General features: G+C 37.0%; 2 protein-coding genes across 4 annotated transcripts; both read right to left on the bottom strand.

The window, feature by feature from the left end:
• Window positions 1–3,745: 3,745 nt before the first annotated feature.
• On the bottom strand, window positions 3,746–4,769 carry LOC105774487 (uncharacterized). Its single transcript, XM_012596994.2, has one exon. It carries the CDS (start codon window positions 4,564–4,566, stop codon window positions 3,940–3,942), a length of 627 nt encoding a protein of 208 aa, XP_012452448.1. The 5' UTR covers window positions 4,567–4,769; the 3' UTR covers window positions 3,746–3,939.
• A 594-nt stretch (window positions 4,770–5,363) lies between these two features.
• On the bottom strand, window positions 5,364–7,705 carry LOC105774297 (uncharacterized). Of its 3 annotated transcripts, none has more exons than XM_012596743.2 (6): window positions 7,606–7,705; window positions 7,351–7,497; window positions 6,945–7,097; window positions 6,612–6,787; window positions 6,165–6,277; window positions 5,364–5,819 (listed from the first exon to the last, which is right to left on the bottom strand). In XM_012596743.2, exons 2-5 carry the CDS (start codon window positions 7,480–7,482, stop codon window positions 6,184–6,186), a joined length of 555 nt encoding a protein of 184 aa, XP_012452197.1. In that variant the 5' UTR covers window positions 7,483–7,497; window positions 7,606–7,705; the 3' UTR covers window positions 5,364–5,819; window positions 6,165–6,183. The 3 variants fall into 3 exon arrangements, with proteins under 3 accessions (XP_012452197.1, XP_012452198.1, XP_012452196.1); XM_012596744.2 differs by having other exon boundaries at window positions 5,364–5,822; XM_012596742.2 differs by lacking the exon at window positions 5,364–5,819 and adding an exon at window positions 5,851–6,084.
• Window positions 7,706–19,816: the final 12,111 nt, after the last annotated feature.

Genomic DNA, 19,816 nt, shown 5'->3' on the forward strand with positions numbered 1-19,816 from the left:
TTGTTATACCCCAACTGTTGGGACCAAGTAGTGAGCTTATAATCAGTTTGAGCGAACCCCTCAAGAGCACCTCTCAAAAGATACGCTTGGAACCATAACTCGAAAGAACCCCTTGTGTTAATAGTCAAAAGGGCTCCACTCATTAACCGCGACATTAGACTCCAATTACTATGTTCCATCTAAAGTGAATGAAAGCACATCATAACACTATTCTACTTAGACCTATAATAGCAAACCACTTGGCCACTTACTTTTGACCTTCCTATAAGGTTTTAACATGTGGCACTTTGGGACTAACACTAAGAGTATACAAGGCCCCAAGCTTGAGACCAACACTTAGACTCTTCTTCCTCTCATTCCACCTATACCAACCCCTACCTTGACATTCTTCCATTTCGTACCATCTCTGACAACCTTTTACAACAACTTTCTGCCTTGTACTAAACGAGGAAAACCTGACAAGAATAGGGTAATCTTTTTCATAAATTTCAAGAGTATACATAATATTTATAGGAAAGATATATGATAATTCCTAAATATATGAAAAGATATATAATATATGGAATTTACAGTATTGATCTTCTTAGTCAATTTGCTAATTGAGAGACCAAGTTTACCCACGACTCTCTCCGATATGAATAAATCAAATGCCCCCTATCAATAAGAGCACTCCTCCTTCGACCTGCAATGTTGATGTTTACAAACATTAACCATTTTTGCTTGTGATCATTATTCGCTATAGTGGAATTGAGTATTATTGACCCAAGCTTTAATAGCCTACCCTCCTCAGGCTCTACTTCTTCTTCTTTATTGATTGTGGTGAACTTGGATTGCTGTGGGCAATCCTGCACTTTATGCGGACCACAACATAAGAAGCATTGTATATCACTCTTCTTTTCCTTCGATTTATTATTAGGTTTCCCTTTCTCATTTTGTGGTTTCCCATTGCCACAATTATCGATGTTATTCTCATATTGTCCTTCTTCATCTCTCCTACCATTTCCCTTTTTTTAGGCTTAGAAGACTCGAAATTGTCTTTCATTTTTTTTAGGCTCGATTAAGGATATTGTCACGATCATGGCTTTGGATAGTTCTTGGGCCCCTTGACGTTCCAATTCTTGTTTAACCTACAACATCAACCCATCCATCAAAAAGAAGAATGTCTCTTTCTCACTCAAATCTGTAATTTGGAGTATCAGTTTACTGAACTCCTTCACATACTCCTTAATTGTGCCTTGTTGCGAGAACCGACACAACTTGGCTTGAGCCTCATTCTTGGCATATTGAGGGTAAAACTGCTCCTTAAACACTTTTTAGAACTCCTCCTAAGTCCCAATTTTAGTCCTACCCCGCTTTTCATTTATGGACCTATGACACCACCATAAAAGAACAACATTAGTAAAATACATAAAATCAATATTTACCTTAGCATTATCATTTTTTATGCCTATGGTACAGAAGTATTACTCTATTTCCTACAATAAGTTGCCCACATCCCTCGCAGACCTTGCTCCCTTAAACTTTTTTGGTTTGAGGACATCAATCTTATAGCTCGATGTTGCACCTAACACCTTTTTGCCCATAAGAATTAAATACACTATGAGCTCTCCCTCGAGCTCTTCAATTCTCGTATTTAAAGTCATCACTGTGGCTTTGTTTTCTTCCTTCATAACTTTATCCCAGGTTCAAGAGCATCATTATTTTCCGTTAGCTTACCCATAATGGTATTAAGGAGCGCTTGCAATGCATCCATATTGGAACTAAGGGCCTCCATAATATATTCCTTTAGTTGCTCTTTGATCAAGTTTAGCTTATCGGTGTTTCCTTCACATCACCCATGGATTCCTTGAGATTGACTACTCAACTTTCCAAAGCCGACAACATATCCCTCGATCTGCTACTTTTCTTACCTTTCCCACGGGTCTATCTAAGCTCAATCTGTTTGTCTACTCCTTTCGTTATTACAACCAACGCCTTCGAACCTTAGCTCCGATACCAATTGTCACGGGGCTAGAACTTTAGTCTTGCAAATCGCATGGCCTTAAACAATTCCTTAGCTTCAAATTCACCTAAGCCTATCTTACTCTTAGAAGTGAGAATTCACAAAGGAAATTCTCCAAGGCATTGAAATAAAACGGAAGCAAATTCAAAGCGAAGAAACAATAAAAGAACTGAAAAAGGCACCAAAAATAATGCACACAATGTGTTTGAGTAAAAGTTCTCAAATATATTCAATAACTATGATGAAATAATTACAAATGAGAAGGAATACCTCTAGTTATAGTTGAGCTCCGCCAGATCCAACGGTACAATTTAAATTATATTGACGGTCAATATTAGAGCCTATCTACAATATGAGAGTCCTAAAGAATTTAAACTCTATATAATCTTATCCCTTAGGATTTACAATATTCACCATGGTAACTCTAGTTTTACTGGAGTGTTCCACTAGGCCACCAAGGCTTCAAGTAGATGTGTTTCTCCATATGGTCCATGAGTGGGGCCAGTTCAAGTGGGTCAAATGAGCCTCATTTAATTAGTTGACCTCCATAAGGCATTTCGTGTGCATTCATCATGGGTTTTAATCTGCAGCCGGTGATATTAGTAGGAAAAGCTTGATAGCATCTTGAGGGAGGCCACTGTATAACCCCCTCTCAACTAAGGATCAATTATTATACCTCAACTATTGGGACCGAGTAGTGAGCTTATGATCAGTTTGAGCGGACCCCTCAAGAGCACCTCTCAGAAGATACACTTGGAACCATAACTCAAAAGAACCCTTTGTGTTAATAGTCAAAAAGGCTCCACTCATTAACCGTGACATTAGACTCCAATTACTATGTCCCATCTGAAGTGAATGAAAGCACATCATAACACCACTCTACCTAGACCTATAATAGCAAACCACTTGGCTACTTGGTTTTAACCTTCTTATAAGGTTTTAACATGTGGCACCTTGGGACTAACACTAAGAGTATACAAGGCCCCAAGCTTGAAACCAAGTCTTAGACTCTTCTTCCTCTCATTCCACCTAGACCAACTCCTACCCTGACATTCTTCCATTTCCTACCATCTCCGACAACCTTTTACAACAGCTTTCTGCCTTGTACTAAACGAGGAAAACCTAACAATAATAAGGTAATCTTTTTCATAAACTTCAAGAATATACATAATATTTATAGGAAAGATATATGATAATTCCTAAATATATGAAAAGATATATAATATATTCTTAAATATATACCCAAAAGATATATAATATATTTAGATATTCCTAAAAGATATCCCATAGTAATAATATCCTAACAAAACCACCCATCCTCGTTGCCCACTTCATCTTGTCTCAAATACTATCAATAATTACTATAAACATATTTTTGTCATTTGATATTTCAAGTAAAAGCTTATTTATTTTTATAAATATATTTATTGGCTAGTTTTATAAGAAATTCCAAAATTTTCATTTGGTATTTCAATTTTCAAATTTAATTAAATCCAACTTCTTGCATACGCTTTATTAGAGTAAAATTTATTTTCCTATATTAAAAAAAACAAATTCCTTTGCTAGGAAATGCAATAGATCTTGTGACTGGTGTAAATCTTTTCAGTTACTTTGGATCATAAAATCAACCGGCTAAAATTGGCCTGCTTAAATCCATTTCTACCTTAAAAAAAAAAAACCTGAATTGATGGAAGAACGGTAATGGTAAAATTTTAATTGGGTAGTAAAATATGTGAAGTAGGGTGAAAAACGAATCCCAAAAACATTGAAGAATCATCAAGGTAAAGTGGGAGGCTTCATCATATTATACATATTACATAAGAAAAACTACATTACACACAATCAGAAACCATGGCGATAAAAGTGAGACACATCCAATGGCCACCACAGCAGTGACCCCAACAAGAAACCCACAACTAGGTTGTTTTCCTCATGCCTCAGCCCTCAAAATCAGTTTTCACCCACTGACAGTACTTGCTCTTCGTCTTCTCATCCAACTCTTTGGCTTTAATCTCCGCAATCCTGGCCGCATTCGCCATGGATTCCTCTTGCACCCTCGCTAACCTCCTGCTCCTTTTCTTCGCAGTTGCCTCTCTCTCAGCTTCTAACCCCTCATATTCCTTCACCCAACAGTGATGGACCGTGCAGCTCATCGCTAACACCATCAATTGCATCACCAACATCGCCATCAAAATCCCACATTCCAATCTCACCAGCACCTTTGCCTCTTTAATGTCCCGCGGAGATTTCAGCATCGAGAGACTAGCTTTCTCTCTTGTAAACAATGATAGTACGCTTAAAACTTGGCCGATCAAGGAGGCGATGAGGAGTGAAACATGGGTTATGAAGCAGAAGTGGGTGAGCTGAGAGTAGAAGCCCAGGAAGGAGGAAAGAAGGGAGATGGAGGAGACCATGAGGAAGGCTACACCCAGTGAAGTTGGTGGCATTTTGAGGAGGATAATGGGAGCAAGAGAGGCTGCAGAGAGGATAAAGAGGATGAAGTTCAAGGATGACAGGAGAAGATTTGGGAAGGAAAAGGAGCTTCTAAGCTTAGAGGAAGCCATTTTAGATTGGTTTTTGGGTAAGGATTTGTAAGGTTATATATATAAGAAGCGTTGCAGGATACAACGACTATGATTCTAATGTAGTATTTAGCTTTTAAATTATTACTTTTCCCTCTACATGCTTTCAAAATGATTCCAATGCTACAGTGTTTTGCTTTTAAATTTTGAATCCAATTTATCATTCCAACTTTATATTTAAAATGAATTTTATTAATTTAATTTTTTTTATTTAATATCATACATATTTTATGTTTTATTATTAATTAGTTTCAAATCAAACCTCCCATTTCATTATTCATTTTATGTTATTTTATCGTACATATTTCATATCTAATATTCACACACATATATAGAATTTCTAGTTTTATTTTACATATTATGTAATTTATATAGTACGAAAATTAAATTAATTGTACTATAATATAGATATTAAATATATATTGTGCATGTTTAGATCATTGGTAGTCAAACTAATCAAGCCACTAATTCGTTGATCCAATTGATTTGACCAATCCTACCGGTTCAATTAAAAAATCACTAAAATTCATAAAAATATATATATTAAAAACCGGTTCAAACGGTCCATACCAGTTCGCAGTTCAACCAATCCAATAACATTCTCTAAACCGATACCCCGGCTAGTTCCCGATCCAATCGACTAGTCCGGTTCAAACCATTTCTACACAATTTCAAATGCTTTTATCTTAACAATTTCAAAGGCTTTTCATAGCTTGGATGAGTTTGTTTTTTAAGCCCTATGGCTAGGTTAAGAACCTGAGGTGCATTCAACAGCAATATCTACACAATGCCACCAGCTTACTTTTGTAATAATGTAAATGGACTATGTAGCCAACAAGATTGTTGATATACAGGGCTATACCTTAAATAGGTCCATTTAGAAGCTTTTTCTGCTTCATTGTGGATTTTGAAACTAAGTTTTCAATCATCCAAAGAGAAAAAAGAACATGACAAATCACAAACCCTCTCTAATAACCTCAACAGTATAAATAACCTGATTTACCAGTAATTTCACCGGGAGACTCCCCATGGAAGTAACTAACATATAAAAAGGCAAGTGAGGGAAGACAATAAAAGGAGAATAATGAAAGCCATTTCCTTATATGAACATGATCTAATTTCAGGGAACTATTTGATTTCCAAAATCTGGTTCATTCATGCCCTGGCTACTTAATGCTATACAAACAAGCCACCGAGTTGGAAAACCACCCCATCACTTTCAATTCATGCTGGCCCTGCTAAGATTGATGTTTCGAAGCAAAACTGTTTAGTATAGAAGAAAATAAACCAAGGATTCTAATTAATCTAAATGCAGCCATACAACACGGTGAGGGTCTATCATGTAAAACAACTCAGCATACTACGTGAAAAAGAAGCATGTTTGTGTCAGACAGGTAGCAGAGGTAAAAACACAGAGATCAAACAATGGCAGAAAGTTCCCGGTACTTTGAGTTTTAACAACAGAGATACAAGTCTTTATGGTCTTGACAACTTCATATCCTACAAATTGTCAGTTATATATAGCATGTCAAAAGCCAACCTTAAATGCTCCTAAAAGGATCATGAGATAATAATCGTACCTGATGTTTTGATGACCAATCATGTGGCAGTCACAATGGCCTCAACTCTATCTAATGATGCTTGCAACCGCCCAGAGTTCAAGTTGAACAATGCTTCATCGGTACCAAGAGCTCTGTTAAATTCAAGGTATTAATGATAAGTTATGAATAATCACAAAATCATGTCTTCATATTAAATTGTGAAGGAACAAAAATGTCACTATTAACAAGAAGGAGAACCATGACAATAACACATTTCGGAAATTCTGAGTCATGTTTAAAGCATATGAGTAATAACATCAATGAATATTCTAGATGTGTCCTAATAGCCATCGACTTGCAGTTTCCTTGGAATATCTTCATACAAGATCAAGGAAATCAAATATGATTCTTCTATTAGACATAAGCTTATTGCTTCCCCCGTTTTGTGAAATAAATATTCTTAAAATACATGTTCAAGGAACTTGCCCAGTAACTTCTGGAAGAACATAATCTGCCCTCCACCCAAATCGAAAATCCAGGCCGGGAACCAAGCCAAGAGTTGTCTTATTCCGAATCCGAGAAATTCCATCTCCACCAAAACAGGTGGTGAGCTTCCATTTCCAACCAATTGCATTCATCTTGAAATTGTGGCCTATGCCAACCTATTTCCAAAACATTTTACCATAACCATTGCAAAATCTAGGCAAAATCATGCATGAGAAACAAATAAATTCACCTACAGCAATAAATGTCAGATTTGGAATAGACTTGTATATTCTATCACTAATAGAAAGTTTATCTGTGTAAAGTAGAGCAGACCTGGAGATTAAGAAATTTTGTGACAGGGATCTTTTTGGAAATAAGGCGTACATCTTGTCTTATAGGCTCATATGCAAACTTCCACCTCCGTTCAGGGGATAAAGGTTTCAGCACAAGCTTAGTTTGGAAATCATTCATAGGGGCATTGAAGAACTGAACCAAAACTAAGATGCAATTACTCAACAGCTCAAAACAACAAGAAACTGTACAGGTTGATATACATTATCTTTTGTAAAAAAAAAAAATACCCCTTTTCAAGTAAAAAAGGAACATTTAAAGTTGAATTGGCTAAAAGAAATTTCCTTTCATGGGCTCATACCCCTGAATTGGCACCAATATAATATGAATGGAGGGAGCAACCTAAGACTGTAAAAGTAATAAAAAAAAAGGAGCAAAGAAAAATAACCTCCAAATTGACACCAACTCGAAACCCCTGAATTTCTTTTCTAAACTTGAGGAACAACTCAGAAGGAATCAAATTTATGTTATATAGCTCATCCCACGAAGTGAGTTCTTCACCATTAGGCGGCGGCTCCATGTTCAACCCACCAAACTGGAGAGAAGAAAATTCAGTTCCCAAGAGAAACCATACAATAAAAGTCAATGTTAACTCTCAGCAGTACTTTCGTACTGGAAAGATTTGAGTTGAAAGTATACTTACCTATAAGATAGGATTGGATTATACTAGAACCATGCTTCAATGGGAAGAGGAATCGGCAATTTTAAAGGAATAAGCTTTCTGAGTTCTTGTTAAGTGTGTGTGTGAATTTATTCGTGTTTTAAAAAGAATGACTATGGTATCCATGTCCAACTTGAGCTTGGGCCAAGGTCCACCTTATTCAAAGACGGTGTCAGTTCCTCAGGGTCCAACAGGATTTATTGATATATAGGCCCTTATCTAATGACTAATGGTATTTAGTTACGTAGTTCATTCTCCTTGTTTTTAAGAGGGAAGGTCATGCCATGCATGCCGCAGATCTCTTTTCAGGAATGAAAATCAAATTTAAAACCAGTCTCGGATGAAATGTCAGGTTCTTACCAACTAAACCAACCCCATTGAATCTCAAAAAGGAATGTCGGATTCCAAACAAGTTAATCCTGTTGAATCTTAAAAAAAGTATACAATATCAGAGCATTGACCACTACCCAAATCCTGCATGGCCTTTTATAAACATCATTGTCCACAACTAATGAGATTTTGTAGTGGTCCGTGGTGGTCTCGTTATTCTGACAAGGCCTGCGTGTCTTCACTGTTTAGTCAGTTTCTTTTCTTATTTTTTTTGTTTGCTTTTAACTTGGATTTGTTTCTTGAGGAGTTAACGCTTCTCGGAAGCAAGCTTCGTGCACCTATCTAGGTCCTATCTCCTCTTTGCTTCGGCTTGGGTGATGGCGACGACTAGTTTGTTGTGTCCCATGTTTATATTTTGGGTTACTGTGCGGACTTTTGCTTCGATGGGTTATCTCGTTCTGTATTGTGGTCTTGTTTCCGTTCTCTCAAGTTGTTCTTATAATGCTCATATATGTTGGCTTAGTTTCAATGAAAGATTTCCGATTTTTTCCTTAAAAAATTTGTTAGCAGCAGTTGCACACTCCAGCCTTCCAGATTCCAATTGTAACTAGATGGTTGTGCAAGATTTTGACCAAAAAAAATCTAACAATTATATGAAGTTGATTATTTTGTTTACACTTTGAGGATTACAAGTCTACAAAAGGTTTATTTAAAATGAGACTTGTTTATGTGTGTCGATGTACAAATCAAATAAAGCACTTGTTTATTCATAAATTTGTTTTTGTATCAGGTGTATTTTGACCACAAACAAATTGTTTTCACGTTTAATATATAATTAAGCTTTCAAGGATAGCGATACTAATGGAGTGTATAGGAGTAAAGTTATAATTTAATTAGGAGTTAAACTTAAGTCATATATTGTATCATTGATTTATAGTGGGTTACGACATATAAAAGAAATTCCCAAACTTATAACCAATTCTTATGTTAATCTATGTTATTTTACTTTTTTAATTGTATTTGTATCTCTGACTTAATGTACAATGACAAGCACCTTAGCACTAACGATCTATTTATTTATCGAAATGATTATGTTAGGTCCGAGGTCATATTATGGTATGCTTAAATTTGTGACATTCTCTATATGCTTTTATATTCTAATTTGGTACTTTGTTATTATAATATCATTAACTAGTTAATTTAAATAACTAATACTCTTAATTATTATGGTTAACACCCATATATATATATATATTCCAACTGCTTAAATATAATTATTTTTAGAATATATATTTTTAAAGATTCACATAAGTATTTTAATTAAAATAGTTAATAATATTAATTATTTGAACTAAATAATAGGGTAAACTACTTAGTTGGTTACAAATTTGTGGGGCGCTTTCATTTTAGTTACCCAAATAAAAATACTTGTAATTTGGTCATTGCCATTAGAAAAAGAATTTATTTTAATCACCCAAATGTGAAATCCCATTTTTGACCCTCACTATTGTTGATCATCTTCTTCCCCTTTGTGCGATCCCCTACTTCCAGCCTCCGTGCCATTCTGCTTCCATCAAATCTCCCCCATAAAACCATTATTGTTTGACCCCGAATATAGGATGATTTGTTCTCCCAATTTCAATCACCAGGAAATAATCATGTATGACTCTATCTTCGTATTATTATTACATTTGTAATTTGTAATGACCAATTTATGCCCGGCCCATACCAGGTAAAAAAATATAACAATAACAGACCGGTTACAAAATGGGCCACAAGGCCCAAACCAAAACAAACAGAGGCCCAAATACGGAGGCCCAAGACAGAGGATGAAACCCTAGGGTTTCTAATCTTCAACAGCGTCGCAACTGAGCCAAGCCGAATCTATGCAATCTTCACCTGCAAACACAAAAATAGAAAGGGAATCAAAGAATAGAAAATCAAATCGGAAGGAAATTTGTTCCTTTATTTATTTTATTATTATGACTATAAGTAGCCTTTGAACATACTGTAACAAGGATCCCGATTTTTGAAATCAGAAATAAAAAACTACTACTTTCGCGATATAGAGAGCAGAAATCAAATCAAAGGTTGTTATTTATTTTCTATTGTTATATTTTTTTTTTACCATTATATACGTACGAATAAAATAACTAGGGGAAAAGAGAGAAACCACCTGTGTTTTGAACCCCAGATCGTCGTGGATGGCCGAGGGTGTCGTCTCCGATGAAAGATGACCGGAATTTTCCCTGCTTTTATGGGCACTTTCATTGATATTTTGTGGGATTTGAGCCCGGATTTAGGCTCAGGGGGACTAGAAGGTCAAACCGGGGTTTTTTCCCTTTTCGGCCACCGCAGACGGTGGTGCCGGCGCCGGAGATCGGTGGCCGGTGACCGGCCGATGGCTGGAGGACAGAGGGGCTGAGAGAGTTTTAAAAGGTTTTTTTTTTGTTTTTTTTTAAAATGTTTTAAAATGAAGTTTTTGAAAGAATGGGGGCTTTTATACGGTACCAAAATGGTACCGTTTTTGGAGGGCCTCCAGACGCCCAAAACGACGTCGTTTCAGGGAGGCCGACCCGAATCCGACCCGACCCGACCTAGGATCCGCGTGATTTTGAGCGGAGGGGTAAATTGCGCTTTTAGCCCCTCCGCCTTTTAATGTTTTTACAATTAAGTTTTTTTATTTTCTTAATTTACCCTTTCACTTATTATTGTTTTCAATTTCATCCAAATGTGAACGGCGTTATTTTGAGGAGAAGGGAAAATTTCCCTTCCAGCCCTTCTGTGTAATTCGCGCGTTCAATTTAGTCCTCCAGACTTGATTTATTTGCGGATTTACCCCAGTTTTTTTTACTTGCAGTCCAATTTAATCCTTTTTTTATATTTTTCTTAAAATCAATTAAAATTGATAATATAATTTTATTTTTTTTAATTTTCATATGTAATTATATTTATTATATATATGTATACTTATTTTTATGTACATATTTATGCCTTAAAAAACTAATATTTTTTGCATATTTATACATATACTTGTTTTATTTATTTAATCAATTTTGATATCATTTCAAACATATATATTTTATGTGTACATGTATGCATCTTCTTTGTTTAATTCAATTATTTGCTTATCAATTGATGTTGGCATATTTTTATTTGATATTTTGTATGTGATTATTTTTATTATGTATATTGATTTTATTTATTCATTTATTTATATTATTTCTATGACGCTGTAATATTTATTATTGCATTGTATATTTAATGTAGCATCACATCATTTTTACTCGATTTCAAACTTTTCAAAATTGAGAGAATGCTCGTATTTAGGGTTTTCAAGGAAATTGAGCCCTAACGTATTGGGTTCCGATTTTCTTTGTTAAATCTAACAATCGAGCATTCCTCTTTAATCAAAAAAATAAGAACTCATTATTGGGAATTCAGCACGTTGTGTCCTAACGTATTGGATGTGACGCATTGATTATTCGAAATGAAGATTTTTTCTAAAAAATAATAAAGGAAATATTCCGAGTTTGGGATTTTGGAGGAATTGTGCCCTAACGTATTGGGCCACAATTTCTTAAATCTTGAATAAATGGATATTCTTTTAAGTTTTCATTGTACGAGTATTTTGGCCTAATTCATTTTCGAGGAAATTAGAATGCCGTGCCCTAACGCATTGGGTGTGGTATTTTCTTTCTCTGAAATGATAAGGGTTTTAATACGCAACGTTTTTAAGTTTTTACTAAGGATTATATTTTTTTTCAAATTTTCGACATTAAGACATTAATTAATTAACTAGGTACCAATTTTTTGGGCATTATGAGGGTGCTAATCCTTCCTCATACGTAACCGACTCCCGGACCTATTTTTTAAAATTCGTAGACCAAAGTCGTTTTTAGGTGATCCAATCACACCTTAATAAAAGATTGGTGGCGACTCCCAATTTTTCATTTTTTTTAGTCGACAACTAATTTTTGTTTTTTTTTCAAAAAAAATGGTTTCGACAGCTTGGCGACTCCACTGGGACATTTTAAAAAAAAAAGATAGTCGAGCCACCAAGTTGATTAATTTTTTTCTTATGGTCGAGAAAAATATTTTTTAAAAAAAAATTCATGACATCATTTCGCATTCATTATCTTATTACTTAAATATTGTTTGCATTATACATTTCATGAGTTGAACAATTTTACCCTTTTAAGTGGGAGTGAGAAGCTATGCCTTCGTGAGGTTTTCACCTCCGTGTAGGGTAGTGGATTGCTTCCGGGATACATCTGTACTTATGTCTTCGTGAGATTTTCATCTCCGTGCAGCCATAGGGAAATGTATTCCCCTGAACCGAACTCGATCCATATGAGCCTATAATGGGTGAGGATTGAGGAATCTTTGGTTCGTATCGTTTACCCTAGAAGTTTAACTTCATATAATGAACCTTAGGAATCCACCCTAGGTAGAACTATACTAAACCCTAGTAGATATCCAATTAGGGATTTTTACTATTTCTTGATTATATCTTATGTTCCTATGTGATACTGACTTTTGGTGTTTTATTTGCATGACATGGTATTTCATTTCATCATAAAAGGCGTCAGTCCATATTCAGTGCTAGATAGAAGGCTTATCATGGAAAGAGGGTTTCCTAATAAAGTGGATGATAATGCGGCTGTCCGAACTTGGTCTGAAACAACGCAGCAAGAAAAGGGTGATAGTTTTGCTGACGGGCATATATCGGAGTTATGGGACTTTACGCATATTAGTCTAACTCAAAACAATTTGCAAGAATTGAAGGAAATCTGGGGTCAGTGGAGTGATGAGGTTAGACAGTTATTTTATAATAATTATGGGGATTTGCCTTATTTACTTGATGTAAAGGTAGACAAGCATTTGTTTCAAGCCCTCGCCCAGTTGTGGAATCCTGCTTACAGCTGCTTTACGTTTGGGAAGGTCGATTTGGTGCCTACGATAGAGGAATATATGGCTTTACTCCGATGTTCAAAGTTTCAAGTGGACAGGGTCTATTCGAGAGCGGTAAATGTGCCAACCTTTTCAAAGAAGCTGATGAGTGTAACAGGAATGAATGAGCAGTGGGTTGTCGCACGAATTAAGCAAAAGGGGGATAGTAAGTGCGTTCTTTGGAGAAGCTTGAAAGATGCAATTCTCACACACCCAGATGTAAGGAAAAGGTTAGATGTTTTTGCTTTAAGTATATACGGCTTGGTTGTCTTCCCTAAAGCCTTGGCGTATGTGGATGAAGCAGTCACTGATTTATTCGACCGGCTCGATAAGAAGGTTACACCGATTCCAACAATTTTAGCAGAAACTTTCAGGTCATTGAGTGCATGCCGGAAGACGGGCGAAGGTAGATTTATTGGATGTGCACAGCTTCTACTCGCATGGTTTCACAGTCACTTTTGGAAGGTGGATAAAGTTTCGTATCAGGTTTTCTCTGAAAATTATTCACCACTAAAGGAGATAGTCGCTACGCCGAAAGAGACGATATTTCGAAGGAGAAGTGGATGGCAATTCTTCAAAATCTTCAAGAGGAGGACGTTGAGTGGAGAGCTCCTTGGTTACTTCCAGATGAGATCCTGTATAAGTGTGGTAGTTTTGATTGGGTTCCTTTGCTGGGTATTTGGGGAGCTGCTGGATATGCCCCATTATTGGTACTAAGGCAATATAGGTCAAGGAAATTTATACCTGCGACCTAAGGGATAGCTGATTGTGAATTTTCGTACAAGGATGATGGTTATAGAAAGAAGATTCAAGAGATGTCTAGTGCGTGGAAACAGACTCGCCGAATGAAGAGGTTAGCTGTGGGTCCAATGACAACTCCTGAGTATCATGAATGGTGGGCTAGAAGGATTAATGATAATACACCTAAGTTAAATCAGGAAGACAACCAGTCAATAGAAGAGCATTGTGAGTCATTCCTTCTGAGTTGGAAATTATAAGGCAAGATTTTGAGAGGAGAAATACGGATTTGGAGAAAAAGATAGATCAAATGAAGGCAGAAAAGACGAACTTAAGATTGGATATAGACGTTCAGAAGCTTGAAGATGAGAAGTTAAAGAAAGAGAAAAATAAGGCTGAAGAGGAGCTGGGTAGTCTGAAGACGGATTATAAAAAAATACGTTTGTCAATGAGAACTGCAATGGGAAAGACTTGAACAAAGGGCGAAAGCGAAATCCAAGAAGAAAAGGACAAAGCCGATAGATGGGAACAGAAATTTCAAGAGATGCAGAGACGAAACGAAGTTTTAGAAAAGAGTTTGTCAGAAAGCCAAAAGGAAAAAGGCGAGCTAAAGGATAGGGTGGTTGTGTTGGAAGAATGTCTTCGTCAATATCGAAATCGAAATTTGGCAAAAGAGTTGAAAGCTAGCTTGAGCAAGATTGAAGAAATGAAGAAAAGAATAGAAGAGCTAGAAATGGAGCTGCAAAATTGTGATATCCAGATCAAGCACTTGAAAGCAAACGAGAGTCATAATAATCAACAGCTTCATCACTTTCAGAGTCAAGTTAGAAGCAGAGATCATCTTATCGAGGAAGTCGTGGTCCGATTCGAGAAGTAGCGATCATATCTGACTTTAGCGAAGACAGTGATTACTGAGTGTGAAGTATGAATTAGAATCGGATCGGGGACAAGAATTAGCTTTGTTACTTAGAAAGATTAGAGTTCTGGGTACTAGGGCAAAGTCTTATTTCTAATTCACTTTATGTAAAGGAATTTAATTTCTAGTAAAGTTTTCTTATATGGAATTGAATCAAAATTGACGCCTTTCTGCATTCATTTCATGCATTGCATGTTTCATATGCATTAAGAAATACATCAAGGGATTCTAATTAATTTAAATCACTCATCAGTTAATCTAGAAACCAACCAGCCTACTAAACACCGCTACGGTACTCGATCGAAAACTAAGGATATGGATCAAAGGATATAGAGCAGCTTCAAAAGCAAATGAATGAGCAGCAAAAGATGATAGACAAAATGATGGAATCTCAATGGAGTATGATGGCTCAGTTAACTCAATGGTTCAACAAAGGAACTGATAAAGGAAAGAGCTCTGTGTTCAATATTGAAGAAGGAGATAATGAGGGACATGTCTATCCTCCGAACTTTACTCCCCAACAAGTTGAGATATACCTGCGTAGGTCCTCTGTTACCATTAATCCTCCGGGTGACGCTGCAACGCTAATGAATCTCCAGCGGGACTGCGTTTCAACCCCGAGCCAACTTTGTTAATCCTGCTATTCCGATTTCGATGAGACTATTGGAAAGGAGAAAATGAATGATGAATTGCCAAAACAGCTAGAGGAAAAGTACAAATGGCTGGAAGAGAAATTTAGAGCGATGGAATGTGCAGAAGGCTACTATGGGATGGATGCTAAAGAATTGAGTCTGGTTCCGGATTTAGTGCTCCCTTACAAATTCAAAATGCCAGAGTTTGAAAAATATAATGGAACCAGTAGCCCCGAAGCTCATATTACCATGTTCTGCAGACGAATGACCGGTTATGTCAATAATGACCAACTCTTGATCCATTGCTTCCAAGATAGCCTCACAGGGGCAGCATCCAAGTGGTACAATTGGTTGAGCCGTACCCAGATTAATTCATGGAGAGATTTGGCACAGGCGTTCATAAAGCAGTACAGCCATGTGACTGACATGGTACCTGATAGGATCACTCTGCAAAATATGGAAAAGAAACCAGACGAAAGCTTTAGGCAATACGCGCAGAGATGGAGGGAGGTTGCCGTACAAGTTCAGCCGTCTCTTCTAGAAAGAGAGATGACGATGCTTTTTATCAACACATTGAAGGCACCATTTATTACACATATGTTAGGAAGTGCTACTAAAAGTTTTTCCGACATAGTTATGAATAGCGAGATGATAGAAAATGCTATCAGAAGCGAGAAAAAGGATGCTGGAGAAAGTAGCATAAGGGCGGTCTCGAAGAAGAAAGAGAACAAGGTCAACAACACAAGTTCATATTCAAGACGATTATGATGAATCGGTAGGAAAAGTGGTCATTAACCGACAAGGATCATCAAAGCAGAGATCTGATACAATACAAAATACAGAGAAGATTCAATTTACGCCAATTCCAATGACGTATAGGGAGCTATATCAGAATCTATTCAATGCACACGTGGTTTCCCCTTTCCACTTGAAACCTCTGCAGCCTCCATACCTCAAGTGGTACGATGCAAATGCACAGTGCGACTATCACGCGGGAATTAAGGAGCATTCTATAGAACATTGTACGGCGTTCAATAAGCTAGTGGAAAGACTTATAAGCATGGGTGTGGTTAAATTGGATGATTCGCCCAGTACAGAAAAACCGTTACCTAATCATAACGGAGTGAACATGATAGGTGGGAGCATGGGAAGAAAAATCAAGGAAGACATAGCAGAAGTGAAAATTCCTTTGAGGTGGGTCTGGAGAAATATGGTAAAAAGGGGATTGATTGTTCCAATTCAGAGAGAAGCTTTGAAAGGATAGAAAATTACTGTGAGTTCCATCATGATGAGGGACATGAAATCCAGGAATGCACTGAATTCAGAGCCCTGGTTCAAGGCCTGATGGATAATAAAGAAATTGAATTTTATGAGGAAGTTAGGGAGGAAGGGAGTATTTGCACATCCGAATCCTTGAAGGTTCCAAGAGTAGCGCAGCCTGTGGTCATCATCTCACGACCAAAGAAGGATGAAGTGAGAACGCCAATGATACCAAGAATCATAATAAAGAAACCTGCAACATTTTCTTACCAGGACAGTAGGAAGGTTCCATGGAGCTACGAGTGCAATACAACTGTCCCTGAAAAAAAGACTACAAAGGACCAGTGTGTGAGTGCCAAACCAGAACCTATGAAAGGGGCCATAATAGGAGAGCAGAAAAGGAAAATAATTGAGCCAGTGAAAGAGGAAGAAGCTGTGGAATTCCTCAAATTTCTGAAGCATAGTGAGTATAATGTTGTCGAGTAGTTGCATAAACAACTGGCTCGCATATCTGTACTAGCCTTGCTCTTAAATTCAGAAGTACATCGAAATGCACTAATGAAGATGCTAAATGAGACTTATGTGTCTAAGGATATTTCTGTCAGCAAACTAGATCGGTTGGTCAATAATATCAGTGCTGATAATTTAATATTTTTCAATGATGATGAAATACCTCCTGGGGGCATGGGATCTACCAAAGCTTTGCATATCACTGCACGATGCAAGGGGCATATTTTGCCAAGAGTATTGATTGACAATGGATCAGCTTTGAACGTATTGTCATTATTCACACTTAACAGGCTACCCATAGACAATTCGCACATGAAAACATGTCAAAATGTAGTGAGGGCGTTTGACGGTACAAAAAAGAAGGTCATGAGAAGAATTGAGATACCCTTACTGATTGGCCCAACAGTTTATGAGGTAGATTTTATTGCAATGGACATCAAACCTTCCTATAATTGTTTATTAGGAAGACCATGGATACATTCGGCGGGGGTAGTACCGTCATCATTACATCAGATGTTGAAGTTAGTGTCAGATGGTCGGCTAGTAACAATAAAAGCCGAAGAGGATATAATAGCAGCTATATCCAATGAGACGCCATACGTGGAGACCAATGACGAGTCAATAGAATGCTCATTTCGATCTTTGGAGTTTGTAAATGCGGCATTTGTTCCTGAATGGAGTAAAATTTTGGTGCCAAAATTATCCAAAACTACAAAGATGGGTTTACAATTATTGGTGGGAAAAGGAGCTTTACCCGGAAGAGGGCTAGGGAGATATCTTCAAGGGAGGAATGAGGTTCCAATGCTGAAAGAAAAGCAGGATCACTTTGGCTTAGGATACAAGCCAGATAGAGGACAGAGAAGGAAGAAGATAGAAAAAAGGCAGGAAATGAGAAGGGCGCGTTTAAATGGGGGGAAGCTAAGTGGGAGCTAATGATAATCCCCCACATATCCAAAACTTTCGTATCTGGAGGAGTTATTCATCATAAAAGAAAGAAATCGGTTGAGGAAAGCATCGAGGAGACGTTGGGAAATATGTACATCAATGTCATTCATGAACATGTGAATGAAGAGAGGAGCTGGCTGGACATTCGTCCTTATGAGCCCGGGAATGTTCCAAATAATTGGACTGCGGAAGAAATACCTAAAGTCTTTAGAAATGTCTCAGAGTAATATTCAGAACAAACTTGTTGTTTTAGCCTAGAAATAACAAGAACTCTTTGGTGAAATAGGCTTATGTTTAAACATCATTATTTTAATAAAATGCATCTTTGCAATTGTTTCGAGTAAATATTCTTTCATTCTTTCTATACAAATAAATATATTCTTTTATTACACAAATAATGGTACATAAATTCATACATTCTTTTGTAACCATATTAGGTCCATGTGTATCAACGACGTGAATGACGCCGCTACGAGCTCAGAGTGCCCTTTTGAACGAAACGTGTGTTTAGAGGGATCGCACGACTTTGAATGTGACGAAGATAGTGGTTTATCTTTGGACTTGTTGAGGATGGTACAACAAGAGGAAAAGCAAATCCTACCTCACAAAGAATCAGTAGAAATTGTGAGCTTGGAAGAAGGAAAAGAGGTGAAAATTGGAACTGAGATTTCTACAAAGACAAGACAAGACCTCATTGAATTACTCCAAGAATTCAAAGATGTCTTCGCATGGTCATACTAGGATATGCCCGAATTGAGTGCTGACATTGTAGTGCATCGCCTACCTATAAAAGAGGATTGCAAACCAATTCAACAGAAGCTCAGAAGAATGAGGCTTGATTTTGTGCTCAAAATAAAAAAGGGGGTTAAGAAACAGTTTGATGCTGGGTTTTTACAGGAGGTCAAATATTCTGAATGGGTAGCCAACATCGTTCCAGTCCCTAAAAAAGATGGAAAAGTACGAATGTGCGTGGATTACAGGGATTTGAACAAAGCAAGTCCAAAGGAAAATTTCCCATTACCACATATTGATACTCTGGTGGACAATACGGTAGGATTTTGGCTGCTTTCTTTTATGGATAGGTTCTCAGGATATAATCAGATAAAGATGCATCCAGAAGATATGGGAAAGACTACGTTCATTACTTTATGGGGAACATTTTGCTATAAGGTGATGCCATTCGGATTAAAGAATGCGGGAGCAACATATCAGAGAGTCATGGTAGCCTTGTTTCATGATATGATGCACAAAGAAATTGAAGTATATGTTGATGATATGATTTCCAAATCCAGAACAGAGGATGGACATATACAGGTCTTGAGAAAATTATTCTTAAGATTAAGGAGGTTCCAACTCAAGCTTAATCCGACAAAATGCACTTTTGGAGCCAGGTCAGGAAAGTTGTTAGGCTTCGTAGTCAGCGAAAAGGGAATTGAGATTGATCCAGACAAATTCCAGGCAATACGAAATTTATCACCACCACGCACCCAGAAAGAAGTTCGAGGTTTCTTAGGAAGACTGAATTACATTGCTCGATTTATTTCACAGTTGACCGAGAAATGTGATCCCATATTTCGCCTTTTAAAGAAACATAATCCTGATGTCTGGAATGAAGAATGCCAGAAAGCCTTTGAAAAGATAAAGCAATACTTATCCAATACTCCAATTCTGTTACCACCCAGCCCAGATAGACCCTTGATTTTGTATTTAACGGTGTTCAACAACTCTATGGGATGTGTGCTGGGTTAACATGATGCGACTGGAAAGAAGGAAAAGGCAATTTACTATCTCAGCAAGAAATTCACTGATTGTGAGATGAGATATTCGCCTATCGAAAAATTGTGTTGCGCCTTGATTTGGACGACCAAGAGGTTGAGGCAATACTTACTCTATCATACGACTTGGCTAA

Source organism: Gossypium raimondii, chromosome 6, assembly GCF_025698545.1.
Source record: "Gossypium raimondii isolate GPD5lz chromosome 6, ASM2569854v1, whole genome shotgun sequence".
Classification (NCBI taxonomy): domain Eukaryota; kingdom Viridiplantae; phylum Streptophyta; class Magnoliopsida; order Malvales; family Malvaceae; genus Gossypium; species Gossypium raimondii.

Coding starts and splice junctions, on each gene's coding strand:
- LOC105774487 (XM_012596994.2), bottom strand. CDS start 4,566: ATGGCTTCCTCTAAGCTTAGAAGCTCCTTTTCCTTCCCAAATCTTCTC.
- LOC105774297 (XM_012596743.2), bottom strand. CDS start 7,482: ATGGAGCCGCCGCCTAATGGTGAAGAACTCACTTCGTGGGATGAGCTA. Junction 6,788..6,944: donor CAAAATTTCTTAATCTCCAG/GTCTGCTCTACT, acceptor TTTTGGAAATAG/GTTGGCATAGGCCACAATTT. Junction 6,278..6,611: donor GTTCTTCCAGAAGTTACTGG/GCAAGTTCCTTG, acceptor TGAATTTAACAG/AGCTCTTGGTACCGATGAAG.